Below are 17,256 nucleotides of genomic sequence, written 5' to 3'. Positions count from 1 at the left end.
CACTCTCCCTCTGCACACTCCCCCTCTGCACACTCCCCCTCTGCACACTCCCCCTCTGCACACTCCCCCTCGGGACACTGCTCCTCGGGACACTGCTCCTCGGGACACTCCCCCTCTGCACACTCCCCCTCTGCACACTCCCCCTCTGCACACTGCTCCTCGGGACACTGCTCCTCGGGACACTGCTCCTCGGGACACTCCCCCTCTGCACACTGCTCCTCAGGCCACTCCCTAGAAACACTTGATTAAAAATGGCAAAAAGCCATAATTTTATTTCAAAACTTTATTTTTAACATCTTGCTGAAAATTGTCAACCGTATAAAGTTTCTTCAACAATAAAAGCATTTATAAAGATCACACGTTTAACTTAAAGAGTCCATTTTTATGATTCCTCGTTCCTTGTTCGTTCCTCATTCTTTCCTCGTAGCCGATTGGCCGTCCTGTCGATCCGAGCCGTTCCGATTGGTCCTCGTGAGCGTCACCAGGGCGGCGACATCGGCTGCGGGTTCTGGAGGTACGACATGACGACCGCAGAGATGGACAACCTGGGGAAAAAAAACGGACATGAGAATCCTGGTGAATCACCGCGGGCCGGGTCAGCTCTGCGGAGCGGGGTTCGGCGGCAACTCACATGAAGCTGCTCATCATCTGCTTAGTGTCCTCGGAGCTCCTGGAGTTTGCGAAGCTGATGAAGGAGCAGTACACGGCAATCCAGGCGCACCACTTTAACTGCACACAAGACCAGAGCACACCGGTCAAACTCTGAGCACCCTCTGAGCACCCTCTGAGCACCCTCTGAGCACCCTCTGAGCACCCTCTGAACACCCTCTGAACACCCTCTGAACACCCTCTGAACACCCTCTGAACACCCTCTGAACACCCTCTGAACACCCCCTGAACACCTCGAGATGGAGTGTTTCTGACGCTCGGAGGGGAGTTTCTGAACTTTTCTGGGACGTTTTCGACGCGAGAACTCGGTCAAAAGATCAAAAAGAGTCAAATCACAACAACAGTCGCCTCTGAGGGCCACAGGGAGAAATGAATCAACAAAGAGTACAATTTGGAGAGTTATTATCGTCCTAACATATTGAATAAAGCGGATGATATTGATACAGGCCAGATCAATATGTTCAATCTTCTGTCACAAGCACAAACTCATGGCAAGGAATGTCAAGATTATCAGGTTAAAATCCATAATCGTGATTATTCCGTGACAATATAATCGTAAAACAAAAAAACCCTAATAATCGTGACAGTTTTAGAAGCAAGATGAAGTATTTTTTGTTCAATATGTAGCCCAGAAATGGACTTAAACATTAAGTACTTTTTTGGACGCATTTAACTTTAAAGCTGCTCACAAACGTCTCAATAAACGTGATTTTTTTTCTCATAATAATTGTAACACTAACGTTTGACGTGATGACATCACCGTTGCCGTGTAAATTAACTCCACCTGTGGCTGCTGTGGCAACAAACCTCATCATTGTCATTTGTTTGTTGTGTGTTGATTTTATCTCGTGTGGATAAAGAAACAACAGCGGATGAAGGACAAAGGGTATCCACGATAATGGATGTGTGACGTTTCAGTGGACACGTGCCGGTTCTGGAGGCGTGTCACGGAGGCGTGTCACGGAGGCGTGTCACGGAGGCGTGTCACGGAGCCTACGGAGGCGTGTCACGGAGGCGTGTTGTGAAGCGTCACCTTGAGCATGAGGCCGCACATGCTGAAGATCATGCCCAGGAGGTTCATGTAGTCCGGGGTGGGGTCCTCCAGAGTCGGGTTGGTCTCGGTGCTCGGGGCCTTGTACCTGGAGGAAGCGTTTAGTGCGTTAGCAAGAGTCACAGATCAGACCCGGTTTAGTCCCAGATTCAGACCCGGTTTAGTCCCCAGATTCAGACCCGGTTTAGTCCCCAGATTCAGACCCGGTTTAGTCCCCAGATTCAGACCCGGTTTAGTCCCCAGATTCAGACCGTCCCCAGATCAGACCCGGTTTAGTCCCCGGATCAGATCAGACCCGGTTTAGTCCCCAGATTCAGACCCGGTTTAGTCCCCAGATTCAGACCCGGTTTACTCCCCAGATCAGACCCGGTTTACTCCCCAGATCAGACCCGGTTTAGTCCCCAGATCCAGATCCAAACCCGGTTTAGTCCCCAGATCCAGATCCAAACCCGGTTTAGTCCCCAGATCCATATCCAGACCCGGTTTAGTCCCCAGATCAGACCCGGTTTAGTGCCCAGATCAGACCCGGTTTAGTCCCCAGATCAGACCCGGTTTAGTGCCCAGATCAGACCCGGTTTAGTGCCCAGATCCAGATCCGGTTTACTCCCCAGATCCAGACCCGGTTTACTCCCCAGATCCAGACCAGTTTACTCCCCAGATCAGGCCCGGTTTAGTCCCAAGATCAGACCCGGTTTAGTCCCCAGATCCAGATCAGACCCGGTTTAGTCCCCAGATCAGACCCGGTTTAGTGCCCAGATCAGACCCGGTTTAGTCCCCAGATCAGACCCGGTTTAGTCCCCAGATCAGACCCGGTTTAGTCCCCAGATCCAGATCCGGTTTACTCCCCAGATCCAGACCCGGTTTACTCCCCAGATCCAGACCAGTTTACTCCCCAGATCAGGCCCGGTTTAGTCCCAAGATCAGACCCGGTTTAGTCCCCAGATCCAGATCAGACCCGGTTTAGTCCCCAGATCAGACCCGGTTTAGTCCCCAGATCAGACCCGGTTTAGTCCCCAGATCAGACCCGGTTTAGTCCCCAGATCAGATCCGGTTTAGTCCCCAGATCAGATCCGGTTTAGTCCCCAGATCAGATCCGGTTTAGTCCCCAGATCCAGACCCGGTTTAGTCCCCAAATCCAGACCCGGTTTAGTCCCAGATCAGACCCGGTTTAGTCCCAGATCAGACCCGGTTTAGTCCCAGATCAGACCCGGTTTAGTCCCAGATCAGACCCGGTTTAGACCCCAGATCAGACCCGGTTTAGTCCCCAAATCCAGACCCGGTTTAGTCCCAGATCAGACCCGGTTTAGTCCCAGATCATACCCGGTTTAGTCCCAGATCATACCCGGTTTAGTCCCAGATCAGACCTGGTTTGACCCCACTTTAGCCCCTTTTCTAGCCCCAGTGATGTGGGTCGTGTCCTTTTTACACCTCTGGGATTTTCTACTCGACACATGACACATTATTGTTTCTGAAAATATTAATTAATCACACTATTCACTTTTAAAACACCAAAAACCCAGTAAAACCCCACTGTCCTTTGAATTAATCCCGTCCCAATGCTAATCTCTTCCCCCTGCAATGCATTTAAAGGGCTAGCATTAGCTCGTTTGTTAGCATCCGCAAATGTTGCTATTAATTTAATAGAGTTCTGCACCAAAAAACACACACCTCAGAATCTTGTTCTGCCTGCGCGGGTCCGACATGTTGTTCGAGGACATGATGAGCACCGATGGCCGCACAGATGTCCTCTTTGGGAGAGTTTTATTCGCTAAAGTGAACGTTCCGTGGATGAAAGGAGAAGGAGGGTTGGGAGTTTCCGGGCGGACGTTTTCACAATAAAGGTATTTTGGTAAACGCGAGCCGAGGTTGAAAACGCAGTCGCGATTTTATTTTGACAAAACCACACATTTCCGGTGTACAGTGTTTAGCCGAAGCGTGCTAAATGTTTGAGAGATGCTTTTCACAGAAGAAGAAGTGGTTTGATTGTGAATTATGAAAGTTACTTTGATTAACCGGATCATCACGTCTGTTTATCATCGATAAGGTAACGACTACTACTACTACTACTACTACTACTACTACTACTACTACTGCTACTACTACTACTGCTACTACTACTACTACTACTACTACTACTACTACTACTACTACTACTACTACTGCTACTGCTACTGCTACTGCTACTGCTACTACTACTACTACTGCTACTGTTACTACTACTACTACTACTACTACTACTACTACTACTACTACTACTACTACTACTGCTACTACTGCTACTGCTACTACTACTACTACTACTACTACTACTACTACTACTACTACTACTGCTACTGCTACTGCTACTGCTACTACTACTACTACTGCTACTGTTACTACTACTACTACTACTACTACTACTACTACTACTACTACTACTACTGCTACTGCTACTGCTACTGCTACTGCTACTGCTACTGCTGCTACTACTGCTACTACTGCTACTGCTACTACTGCTGCTACTGCTACTGCTACTACTGCTACTGCTACTGCTACTGCTACTACTACTACTACTACTACTGCTACTGCTGCTACTGCTGCTACTACTGCTACTACTGCTACTACTGCTACTACTACTGCTACTGCTACTGCTGCTGCTGCTACTACTACTGCTACTGCTACTGCTGCTACTACTACTACTACTACTACTACTGCTACTACTGCTACTACTACTACTGCTACTGCTACTGCTACTGCTACTGCTACTGCTACTGCTACTGCTACTACTACTACTACTACATTTTATAACAACTACGACTACTACTAATACATCTGCTGCTGCTGCTACTACTGCTGCTACTACTGCTGCTACTACTACTACTACTACTACTACTACTACTACTACTACTACTACTGCTACTACTACTACTACTGCTACTGCTACTGCTACTACTACTACTACTACTACATTTTATAACAACTACGACTACTACTAATACATCTACTACTACTATCATTACTACATTTGTATTATTACTACCTCTGCAGGTTTTGACCAGGAAAATGATGTATGATGAAAGGGCAAAAAGAGAAACATGAAATTAAAATAGTTATTATAAAATCCATTGTACTTTGTCCTCCAAATACAAGTTACTATAAAAATCTATTCATTAACTGACTTGTGTTTTATGAGCTCTAATCATTGGGTTTTCTGATTCTTTTTCTAATCAGATTCTTATGTATGTATGTATGTGAAACTGTGCTATTAAATTTGAGCCTAAATATCACTCGTTTCTGTCACTACAAGTGCGTGTTAAATATTTGAAATCTCAACTTGTGTTACTTTTTACTGCAGCCAAAAAGGTGCATTTACCGCCATCTACTGGAGTTGTACATGTTTTACGCTATAGTAAAAAAACCTAAATGTTAACTTAAATATATATATTTTTAGTCATCTATCTTTTATTTGATCAGCATAACAACCACTATGTTTCATCTTTATTTACTTGTATATTGTAAAATCATATTCGTGCATGTTTGACAGAAATATTTCCTTAGTGGATGAATGAGTTCTTTATCCTGATACTGTCCTGGTCCCCGCAGGAGTCTGGCCATGGCGTTCCCGGCCCCCAAACCCGAGGACCCTCAGCTGCCTCAGGTCCTGCTCCGCTCCGTGGACTGCCAGCAGGGGGCAGTAAGAGCGGTCAGATTCAACGGTAAATACTCACCCTGAACACGTGTTTCTCTCACAAAGTATTCAATCAAATAGTCATGACGAGTTGTTTTTAAGTCGATTCAGTGCTTTTCTGCCACGCGTCGACCCGCTCCTCCTATTGGTCAGCCGCTGTTATGACACTAGCCAATCACAGTGAAGCGGGCGGCTCGGGCGCATCTTCGGGTGATTCGTCGTCGCTGATGTTTTGAGTGTTTCCTGCAGTGGACGGGAACTACTTTCTGTCGTGCGGAGCCGACAAGTCTCTGAAACTGTGGAGCGTGACCCGAGGGAACCTACTGAAGACCTACAGCGGGCACGGGTACGAGGTGCTGGACGCCGACAGGTCAGTGAGCGGGAAACGGGTACGAGGGGCTGGGCGGGGACGGGTCAGTGAGCGGGAAACGGGTACGAGGGGCTGGGCGGGGACGGGTCAGTGAGCGGGAAACGGGTACGAGGGGCTGGACGTGGACGGGTCAGGAAACGGGTACGAGGGGCTGGGACGGGTCAGTGAGCGGGAAACGGGTACGAGGGGCTGGACTGGGATAATTATGATTCCTCTGGTCACAATAGAACACCAAACTCCTTTGTTTTATTTATGGTATTTTAATATTCTACTATTATTATTATTAATTGATGTCAAAGCAAAGGTCTAATTTATGTCTAATTTATGAATTGTGTTCACTTGCAACAGCAATAAACCTTTTTCTGATTTAAAAAAATAAAAAAGTGACAATTTTAGAAGTAAAATGAAGTTGAACTGAAGAAACCTTTTGCTTCAGAAAAGTTTGATCCGACCGTTTCTGTGACATTAACCTGACTTTATCATAAAGAAAGTGTGATTTCTCAAACTGTGGCACGCGGGCGGCACGCAGGCGGCTCCCGAGGGCGGCTCCCGAGGGCGGCTCCCGAGGGCGGCCCCCGAGGGCGGCCCCCGAGGGCGGCCCCCGAGGGCGGCTCCCGAGGGCGGCCCCCGAGGGCGGCTCCTGAGGGCGGCATGAATTGATAATGTAAATGTTTCTCACGATGACTGTGACACTCTGACGTGAGGTGTTTTCCTCTCTGTTTCCTCAGTTCCTTTGACAACAGCCAGCTTTGCTCCTGCAGCTCGGACAAGACCGTGATCCTGTGGGACGTGGCCTCGGGGCAGGTCACACGTAAACTCAGGGGTCACGCAGGGGTCAGTCCCAGAACGCCCTTTTTTCCAACGTTTGAAGGAGGAAAATTAACTGGTGTTTTTTTTTTTTTTGCAGAAAGTGAATTGTGTCCAGTTCAACGAAGAGGCGACGGTCATGTTGTCAGGTCAGACACACATTTTGAGCTCTTAAATGTTTCTAAATGTAAGTGTGTGTTGCTATGGGATACGGTAGAGAACAATCGTTTGTCTTCACTTACTGTATTTGACATGTAACTAAAATGATACTTTTTACTGTTCAAACTGTATTTTCATAGTAAAGGAAAGGATTACACCTTGTTTGATACAACAATTATTATAAGAAATGTATGTATAATTGTCTTTTTTATACAATCAAGACAATAACAAGACATTTATAAAAGCTTTTGCATCAGAACTCTCAAGGACAATAAGTATATTAGAAATAAGTGGGAATGAGAAGAAGAGTTTGTGGTTTGTTGTGGCGGATGAAGAATGGGAACATAAAAGAACATTATTGGAAAACCGTGTCATGGTCTTTTATAAAATTAGTGCACATTATCCACAGGGACAATAATAATAATAATAGCCTTTCAAATGATGTATCTGGGACATAAAACCCCTGCAATATAAGTGATGGATACTTTTGGAACATATTCCAAGTAATAATAATAATTTGTAAAATAACTTGGAAATTGACAAATTTACCGGATATTGGGACAAAGGGGACATGTACCAGACCTTTAATGCTTCTACTCTTTTTTCCTCTGTCATTTTTTTTGCTTTTATTTCTTGGTTTGTAAAAATAAAAACATAAAAGAAACTACTATTTTTGTAATTTTGTCTGTATCGATATCTGTTCAAGTAAACTAGTTTAAGACACGTATTATCTGTGATTTCAGGCTCCATTGACGGGTCGGTGCGCTGCTGGGACACGCGCTCTCGCAAACAGGAGCCAATCCAGATCCTGGATGAGGCGCGCGATAGCATCAGCAGCCTGAAGGTGGCGCAACACGAGCTGCTCACCGGGTAAAACACTCTTCACTCTTTGAACCCATTGGTTTCCTCTCTAGAGCGTGGAGGGATGTGGAGACGCGAGCGTTCCGTCAAGCTGCTCCCACAGCCTGGAACACTTTTCAAACTGAACTGAAACGTTGCGCGCTGGTTCAAAATCCTATACACATTTTCTGTCATGTAAATTGTAGTATAAATGACTTTGTGATTCATTTTTGTGTGTGTTGTGTTCTGTGTGTGTCTGTGTGTTGTGCGTCTGTGTGTTCTGTGTCTGTGTGTTGTATGTGTGTGTTTCTGTGTGTGTGTGTGTGTGTGTGTTGTATGTGTGTGTTTCTGTGTGTTGTGTGTGTATGTGTGTGTTTCTGTGTGTTGTGTTTGTGTTGTGCGTCTGTGTGTGTGTGTTCTGTGTGTGTGTGTGTGTGTGTGTGTGTGTCTGTGTGTCGGTGTGTTGTCTCTGTGTTGTATGTTGTGTGTGTGTTGTGTGCAGGTGTGTAGACGGGAGAGTGAGGCGCTACGATCTGCGGATGGGGCAGCTGCACGTGGACTTCATCAGCAGTAAATATGACACGCCCTCTGTCCCAGACACGCCCTCAAAGCTTTCAAGAGCACAGACTTTGTGTCTGATCCTAAAACAGAACACCCAGACAGTTGGAAATGAGGCTCCTTAAATCTGTCTGCAGTAGGCTAACGTTTATTAGCATAGCCACTAGCATTAGCCACTAGCATTAGCCAGCTGCTAACAACCTGAAACAAACAGCCTCAGTCTGGAGTGACCTCTGTAAGTCCACTGGCCCCTCCTGATCACAGGAACACAGTTCTAGACACACAGGGTCTTTGGGGGCGTGACAGAGGAGAGAGAATCCACAGCCCACAGTGAACATGCAGCTTTTGTCCTCAAGATGGCAGTAGCAACAAGTCACTTCAGACACATGAATATCCTGTCAAACTGACTCACCTGAGCTTTTACCAGGGCGGGGCCAGAGCATGTATCGTTCATGACACGTTTGCTTTCAACATGAGATTTGGAATATCGCGATGAAAAGTGGGCGATAATGACAAAGCGGAACATCGTGACGGTTTTTTGTAAATCGTGGAACGTAAAGTGCGTCTGTAAATGTCTTTGTCCAGGTTCAAGAATGTGGAGAACGTGAACGGAGCATAAAAGGCCTGAAACATCACGTTACGCGCTTGTTTGGGAGATTTGATTTCATTTTTAATACATTTAGTATTTCTCGCTTCATCTCGCCCGCCTCACGTCTCGCCCGGCTCTCGTCTCGCCCGCCTCACGTCTCGCCCGCCTCACGTCGCCTCTCGTCTCGCCCGCCTCACGTCTCGCCCGGCTCTCGTCTCGCCCGCCTCACGTCTCGCCCGGCTCACGTCTCGCCTTGCTCACGTCTCGCCCGCCTCACGTCTCGCCCGCCTCACGTCTCGCCCGCCTCACGTCTCGCCCGGCTCTCGTCTCGCCCGGCTCACGTCTCGCCCGGCTCACGTCTCGCCCGCCTCACGTCTCGCCCGCCTCACGTCTCGCCCGCCTCACGTCGCCTCACGTCTCGCCCGCCTCACGTCTCGCCCGCCTCACGTCTCGCCCGCCTCACGTCTCGCCCGCCTCACGTCTCGCCCGCCTCACGTCTCGCCCGGCTCTCGTCTCGCCCGCCTCATGTCTCGCCCGCCTCACGTCTCGCCCGGCTCACGTCTCGCCCGCCTCACGTCTCGCCCGCCTCACGTTTCGCCCGCCTCACGTCGCCTCACGTCTCGCCCGTCACACGTCTCGCCCGCCTCACGTCTCGCCCGGCTCTCGTCTCGCCCGCCTCACGTCTCGCCCGCCTCACGTCGCCTCTCGTCTCGCCCGCCTCACGTCTCGCCCGCCTCACGTCGCCTCTCGTCTCGCCCGCCTCACGTCTCGCCCGCCTCACGTCGCCTCACGTCTCGCTCGTCTCACGTCTCGCCCGGCTCTCGTCTCGCCCGCCTCACGTCTCGCCCGCCTCACGTCGCCTCTCGTCTCGCCCGCCTCACGTCTCGCCCGCCTCACGTCGCCTCACGTCTCGCTCGTCTCACGTCTCGCCCGGCTCTCGTCTCGCCCGCCTCACGTCTCGCCCGCCTCACGTCGCCTCTCGTCTCGCCCGCCTCACGTCTCGCCCGCCTCACGTCGCCTCACGTCTCGCTCGTCTCACGTCTCGCCCGGCTCTCGTCTCGCCCGCCTCACGTCTCGCCCGGCTCTCGTCTCGCCCGCCTCACGTCTCGCCCGGCTCTCGTCTCGCCCGGCTCATGTCTCGCCCGCCTCACGTCTCGCCCGTCTCATGTCTCTCTTATCGTTGGCAGGTCCCATCACGTGCGTGTGCTTCTCTGCAGACGGGCAGTGCACGCTCAGCTCCAGCCTGGACTCCACGCTCAGGCTGCTGGACAAAAGCACGGGCGAGCTGCTCGGAGAGTGAGACAAACTCCATTATTATCCTGTATTATGTACTTATGCCCCCTGCTGGCCTCAGGGAGACGTTACAGCGGCCTGGTTCTGACCATCAGCTGCTGGACACGTTCAGCATAAAAACAAAGCTGTAACTCTCATATTTCTCGAGGAATCTGGATACGTTTTTTCTCCAAATGCACAAATAAACAAAAATTAATTCACTAGGACTTTTATGTGGATTCAATTTGGACTTTTTAAATTACAAATCCCTAAAACTCATTTTTAGTTAAATTAGCTTCAGGTTTTAAAGAGGACAAAACCCAACAAATGTCCAGACTAGTGTGAGTCAGAGCGTCCTGTAGAGCAGGGCCAATCAACCTGAGGCCCGGGGGCCAAATCAGGCCCGCCAAAAATTCAAACCGGTCCTCAACTCATCTTCCAAATAAATACATGAATAAAATCTTGTTTACTGGCTTTATTCTGGTTTAGCACTAGTTATGACCTGGTTAGTACTGGACGACAGTGATTGTTTGGACATTTTTAGTTTTTCCACCAGTATCTAGATGTCTACAACTCAGTCTTTTATACTGGTGAAGCATTTTGTGTTTTGTTATTTCTCACAAAAATCTAATCCAGCTGTAGTTATTTTATGAACTCAATGATATTATCGTATCGTGAGCCGTGTGTCGTAATATTATATCAAATCGTGAGCGACCTTGGGATTCCCGGCCCATGCGCTCTTAAAGTGAGTGGGGTCGCCTCTCCACAGATCTGCCTGGCCCGCATCACGTGCTTGTGTTTCAGACAAAGGCCTCTGGTGGAGACAAGTGGGTAGTGCACCTCTAAAGACGGCCTAAAGTCATGGTTTGTGTTTATGGTCCTCAGATACAAAGGGCACCAGATGAAGGGCTATAAACTGGACTGTTGTCTGTCCAGCAAAGACACCCACGTCCTGAGCTGCTCCGAGGACGGACACGTTTACTGCTGGGACCTGGTGGAGGTTTGTCTCACTCACTTAACGCCCCAAAACCATCTGAGAAAAATATGTAATTTAATTTTTAAAAAAAATTTGAATGTATTTATTTATTTCTCATTATTATCTTTTTATTATTGTTATTTTTTTATTTATTAATTATTTGTATTTTTTATATTATTTTATTTACATTTATTTTAATTCCTTAGTTATTTCCTTATTATTTTGTATAATAAGTATGAGCTGAATTAATTAATGCAAATTTGTCCTGTAATTTGTTTACCTACATTTAAAACAAATTAGCTAATTTTGACAAACTGCAGGTGAATACGAACAAAGTTTATTTTTTATTGAAACTGATAAATGTAAGAGCATCTTTTCCATAGACCTGATGCGTCATATTTGGGACGTACAAATCTGAAAAATTAATCGACTTTGGTTTAAATTTCTTGCTATATATATTTTGTTTTTGACATATTAAATATAAAAAATACAGAGGGGATTTTGGACACTTTATTTGATTAAAAGTTAATATTAAAATCATGATTTGTCCACATTTCTTTGGCGTTAAAGCGTTCTTAAACTCTCTGCAGGGCTCGCTGGCCTTGAAGCTTCCCGTGGGCAAAGCCGTGGTCCAGTCCATGTCCTTCCACCCGTCCGAGTGTCTCCTCCTCACCGCCATGGAGGGGCGGGTCCAACTCTGGTCCAACCAATCAGAGGCCACGGAGGAGACGATGGACACGGACACGTAAGCCGCGGTCCAGACTCGAGACAAAGTGGCCCAAACGTGGCCCGCGTCCCATAAACCGATGCCCAGTGTGTAAGATGTGTTTTGTATTCACTTGTAAATAAAAATCAATCAAAAGAACATTTATTTTACACTTTTAAACTTCTTTATTTTGGTTTAGATTCATTAGCAACATTTCAATAAGTTAAATAAATACATAAATATAGTTTTATACATTTTGAGATCACGTTTGCAAGTACAAAACAATAATTTACATTTTTAAATAGTTTTGAGTCGGATGACTTCACAGGCCAAATACTGTAAAACAATAATCACAAGAGTAAAAGTTTGTTTGTGAAAGTATTCTGGTAAAAAATATGAAAGATACAAAAGACACTGCAAGAAATGTTTGAATAATGTAAAGTGAAACAGTTTCCTTTGGCCTCAGGGCCAAGAGCGGCCGAGAAAAGAATGTCCAGGACCTTTAGAAGTACAATCACTTTGACTAAATGAATACTGTGTAAATAAACGTCTGCGTCCCACGTGTGCGTCCCACGTGTGCGTCCTCTATCCCGCGCACACGCAGCAGACACCTCCTCTATCCCGCGCACACGCAGCAGACACCTCCTCTATCCCGCGCACACGCAGCAGACACGTCCTCTATCCCGCGCACACGCAGCCCGCCGCAGACACGTGCTCCACTTTGTGCCAGCGGTGCTTGTTGTCGAGGAAGGCCATGTCCTCGTGGTGTGTGGGCCGACAGCAGGGGGCGTAGTGCCGAGCGGCGCCCCCTTCAGGCAACAGTCCGCTCTGCAGCAGAGCGCTCAGGGCCAGGTCGTGGTTTGACCTGAGCTGAGGACACGTCCCACTGCAGAACTTAAACAGCACCACCTCGTCCGAGTCGTACCCCAAACCCAGGTCCCGCACCCCGACCAGCACCGAGATCAGAGCGCAGGGAGGGTCCGGAGGGGAGCGGCGGGCCCGGGGGGCCCGGGGTCCTGCGGGGCCAGAGGGGGCGGAGCGGAGGAAGAAGGACATCGCAGAGACAAACCTCTGAGCTTCAGCTGCTCCTGGAGCGGCGGCTCTACTCTGAGCTGAAACAACAAGGAAAATGTTTGTGATGACAGTGAATTATGAGGATGCAGAGGATGTGCCTCAGGGATGAGGATGCAGAGGATGTGCCTCAGGGATGAGGATGCAGAGGATGTGCCTCAGGGATGAGGATGCAGAGGATGTGCCTCAGGGATGAGGATGCAGAGGATGTGCCTCAGGGATGAGGATGCAGAGGATGTGCCTCAGGGATGAGGATGCAGAGGATGTGCCTCAGGGATGAGGATGCAGAGGATGTGCCTCAGGGATGAGGATGCAGAGGATGTGCCTCAGGGATGAGGATGCAGAGGATGTGCCTCAGGGATGAGGATGCAGAGGATGTGCCTCAGGGATGAGGATGCAGAGGATGTGCCTCAGGGATGAGGATGCAGAGGATGTGCCTCAGGGATGAGGATGCAGAGGTCATGTGAGTGACTGAAGCTCTCAAACTATTGCTTTTCTTTATCATTTGTATCTGACACAAACTGCCCGTTTCTCTCACTCTCAATCCAAGTGAGACGTCTACAGGAGTGAACTACGCACAGGCAGAACATGCATCATCACATGTGGGACCTGCTGAGGTGAGTGTGCTAACCACTCTGCCACTGTCAAGCAACAATCAATAAAAACACAATCCATACAAAAAATGACAGACTATTCAATCATTTACAAATCCTAGTATTTAAAAACAGACTTGAACAATCGAACGAGTACTGACCCGTATCCATCAGCGTCCAGAGCGAGTGCCCGAGCCCGTGGTCGAGCCCGAGCCCGCGCCCGATGCCCACACACAGCAGCACACACAGCGTCCTGAGCGGGGCCTTCATCATGTCGGCTCTTCTAAGCTTCTTCTCCCAAATCAAACTCCTCATCTCCGTTTGGTCCGGTCTGTTTTATACAGGACAGAGGGGGAGCTGCCCGAGCGTCGGCCCCCCACACGTCGGCCCCCCTCGCCTCAGCTCCACACCGGGCTCAGACTCCGAGCAGCTCCTGGATTATTCCAATCAGAGTGAATCATGGAGGAGCCCAGATGTTTTTCCGAGGTGTGTCATTCATGTGGTTCCTCTGAAGACCTGAGCCGACTGTGAATCAGGAGATCAGAGCGGGACAGGGGCCAAACAGCCAGGAGAGCCCCAACTGTGTCCCGGAGCCAAAGAGTGAGGCCAAGGGAGCCCCAACTGTGTCCCGGGGCCAAAGAGTGAGGCCAGGGGAGCCCCAACTGTGTCCCGGGGCCAAAGAGTGAGGCCAGGGGAGCCCCAACTGTGTCCCGGGGTCAAAGAGTGAGGCCAGAGGAGCCCCAACTGTGTCCCGGGGTCAAAGAGTGAGGCCAGAGGAGCCCCAACTGTGTCCCGGGGCCAAAGAGTGAGGCCAAGGGAGCTCCAACTGTGTCCCGGGGCCAAAGAGTGAGGCCAGAGGAGCCCCAAGTGTGTCCCGGGGCCAAAGAGTGAGGCCAAGGGAGCCCCAACCGTGTCCCGGGGTCAAAGAGTGAAGCCAGGGGAGCCCCAATTGTGTCCTGGGGCCTTTTTGTTTGCTCCTGGTTCAGTTCTGGATGGATCATTCAGTGAAGATGTTAGCTGGTTAGCTGTAAAGCCTTTTGGATGTTATTTCTCACACAAATCTAATTTATCAGCAGTTATTTTATTGCATTAACTCAGTTGAAATAGTTTTGGGCTCTTTAGTCCCAAAGAGTTGTTTCAGTGGCGTGTTGAGCTGCTCCGGGGCCCAGAGGCCCTCAGGAATATGAAGTTGAAAAGCCCTGCTTTATTGTACAACAACAAAAGGAGAAAACAAGCTGCCAGTTAACTCTGTTTGTGGTGAGGACTTTAACAACACGGAGGAGCAGGAGAAGAGATCGCCAAGTGTAAAATGTTGAAAGAGACATTTGAAAAGTATAAATTCAATCTCAACATAAGTAAATGTGATGCCGCTGCCACGGAGAGTCGACTGTGTTATATTTATGGAGCAGACATTCCTCTGACTTTGAAAAGGGTAAACTCAGAACATTCATAAATTCAGGGATTTTCTCTGCGCTGTAGAAAATGTAGAATATCTCAAATATGTCGACAATGTTCGATGTTTTTCAGGAAACTACTGTATTCCAGTCAGAGTAGTTTACCCGGAGACGCTGGGGAAGGTGCGGCTTGTGTCCGCCCTGTCCTCCCGCGGCCCTCAGGCCGGACTAAAAGGACAAAGGTCTTTATTATTATGGACTCTTTTCTACAGGTTTCAGTGTCAGAGAAGCAGTTTGAACCTTTGTGAAGAGAGAAAGACACTCAGCAAATTGTCTCTGTTTATCCTGATGACTGTACTGGACAGGGGGAGGGGCAAGTGTGTGAGAGCGGGCACAGGTGGGGGAGGGGCAGGTGTGTGAGAGCGGGCACAGGTGGGGGAGGGGCAGCTGTGTGAGAGCGGGCACAGGTGGGGGAGGGGCAGGTGTGTGAGAGCGGGCACAGGTGGGGGAGGGGCAGGTGTGTGAGAGCGGGCACAGGTGGGGGAGGGGCAGGTGTGTGAGAGCGGGCACAGGTGGGGGAGGGGCAGGTGTGTGAGAGCGGGCACAGGTGGGGGAGGGGCAGGTGTGTGAGAGCGGGCACAGGTGGGGGAGGGGCAGGTGTGTGAGAGCGGGCACAGGTGGGGGAGGGGCAGGTGTGTGAGAGTGGGCCAGTGATGAGTGATAATGTGTGATGAGTAATAACAGCTTCAGGAGAAAGCCTCAAACAGAAAAGTTACAAAGGGAAATATTAAAGAAAACCTTTGACATAATTTCCTTCAACACATAAATATGCCTCAAAATAATTGTTGTAAATGTTCTTTGGCCCGAATAGTATTTTGGTCCTTTAGATGTCGTAATAAACTATAATCCTGCAAATCCAGGTCATGTGGTGTTTTCACCAGAAAACACATTTAAAAGTCCAATGAGGGAATTGAAATACAGAAATGTGGCCGGAGGACTGTAAACGGGGACGAGGGGTCTTTTTACTCTCCCACAGCTGGAGACGTCAGACTGAACCTCTTCAGGACACGATCCTGCCAGGAAACGCCTCCTGTCAGTTCTGCCTCTGCACAAATAAACTGAATAGAATTGGACTTGGTCATTGTCCATTTGTCAAAACTGAGAAAAGAATAGAACCATAAAGACATTTTCAAATGTCTCAGACACGAGCATCATTGACCCAAAAGCTGCCCTCAGTCTGATCCTCTGAGCTTGTTTCTGGTCCGTGTGAGTCACGAGGCCCCGCCCTCACAGGACCGGAGTGAGATCTTTAGACTTAAGATATGACATGAGTGAGTCAGACAGATCCACTCGGATGAACTACAAAGGAATCAGTTCAAAATCTACAAATTTACTGTCAGGAATTCATCCCACAGTTGATCCAGGATTTCCTCGTCTGCTCCTGATTCTGCTCCTGCTCAGCGTCCGTCATCTCAGGAGGACAAACCAGTTTAGGACACAGAAGACTCCATCAGGGCCTCGGGACTTCCCTCTTCTCAGACACGTTCAGTGAAGTCCTGAGGTGTCCTGAGGTGTCCTGAGGTGTCCTGAGGTGTCCTGAGGTGTCCTGAGGTGTCCTGAGGTCCTTTGTGCCTGGATCATCTTCATGTTCCTCTGTGGATCATGAGGCAGAGCGTTCTTCTCCAGTGGAGCCTGACCCTGACCTTGGCCTTGACCCTGGCCCTGACCCCGGCCCTGACCCTGGCCTTGACCCTGATTCTGGCCTTGACCCTGATTCTGGCCCTGACCCTGATTCTGGCCCTGACCCTGGCCCTGATTCTGGCCCTGACCCTGGCCTTGGCCCTGATTCTGGCCCTGACCCTGATTCTGGCCCTGACCCTGATTCTGGCCCTGGCCCTGATTCTGGCCCTGACCCTGATTCTGGCCTTGACCCTGGCCCTGACCCTGGCCCTGATTCTGGCCTTGACCCTGGCCCTGACCCTGGCCCTGATTCTGGCCTTGACCCTGGCCCTGATTCTGGCCTTGACCCTGGCCCTGATCCTGGCCTTGACCCTGGCCCTGATTCTGGCCTTGACCCTGGCCCTGATTCTGGCCTTGACCCTGGCCCTGATCCTGGCCTTGACCCTGATTCTGGCCCTGACCCTGATTCTGACCCTGGCCCTGATTCTGGCCTTGACCCTGGCCTTGACCCTGATTCTGGCCCTGACCCTGGCCTTGACCCTGATTCTGGCCCTGACCCTGGCCTTGACCCTGACCCTGGCCCTGATTCTGGCCCTGACCCTGGCCTTGACCCTGGCCCTGACCCTGGCCTTGACCCTGACCCTGGCCCTGACCCTGGTCTGCAACTCTTCCATTGTCGTCCCTCAGTTCTTTTTAAGGTTCTTCTGGCCGTTCTTTTGGCTTGCAGACGAGTCCTATCATTACTACTACCATCTCCTTTCTTCCTCTAGTTCTTGGATGTGTTGGAACCCCTGGATTTTGAACGCTCCTCTGGACGCTTCACGGGCGCTTTTACACATGTTCTATGTTTCTGA

At 49.4% G+C, this 17,256-nt stretch overlaps 2 protein-coding genes across 2 annotated transcripts; one reads left to right on the top strand and one right to left on the bottom strand.

Annotated features, from left to right (window-relative positions):
• Window positions 1-268: 268 nt before the first annotated feature.
• wdr83os (WD repeat domain 83 opposite strand) lies at window positions 269-3,543 on the bottom strand. The gene is made up of 4 exons (XM_072462957.1): window positions 3,389-3,543; window positions 1,703-1,808; window positions 632-729; window positions 269-545 (listed from the first exon to the last, which is right to left on the bottom strand). Exons 1-4 carry the CDS (start codon window positions 3,436-3,438, stop codon window positions 479-481), a joined length of 321 nt encoding a protein of 106 aa, XP_072319058.1. The 5' UTR covers window positions 3,439-3,543; the 3' UTR covers window positions 269-478.
• Window positions 3,544-3,666: 123 nt separating this feature from the next.
• On the top strand, window positions 3,667-11,758 carry wdr83 (WD repeat domain containing 83). The gene is made up of 10 exons (XM_072462733.1): window positions 3,667-3,764; window positions 5,303-5,415; window positions 5,637-5,757; window positions 6,486-6,591; window positions 6,665-6,713; window positions 7,467-7,593; window positions 8,066-8,133; window positions 9,898-10,006; window positions 10,868-10,982; window positions 11,549-11,758. The coding sequence occupies exons 2-10, from the start codon at window positions 5,313-5,315 to the stop codon at window positions 11,705-11,707; spliced, it is 957 nt and encodes a 318-aa protein (XP_072318834.1). The 5' UTR covers window positions 3,667-3,764; window positions 5,303-5,312; the 3' UTR covers window positions 11,708-11,758.
• The last annotated feature ends 5,498 nt before the right edge of the window (window positions 11,759-17,256 follow it).

Source organism: Eucyclogobius newberryi, unplaced genomic scaffold (genome assembly GCF_026437365.1).
Source record: "Eucyclogobius newberryi isolate DKJ021-1_F unplaced genomic scaffold, fEucNew1.0.hap1 SCAF_4, whole genome shotgun sequence".
Lineage (NCBI taxonomy): Eukaryota > Metazoa > Chordata > Actinopteri > Gobiiformes > Gobiidae > Eucyclogobius > Eucyclogobius newberryi.
Note: the sequence above shows the minus strand (reverse complement) of the source record. Positions and strands in the feature narration are given on the sequence as shown.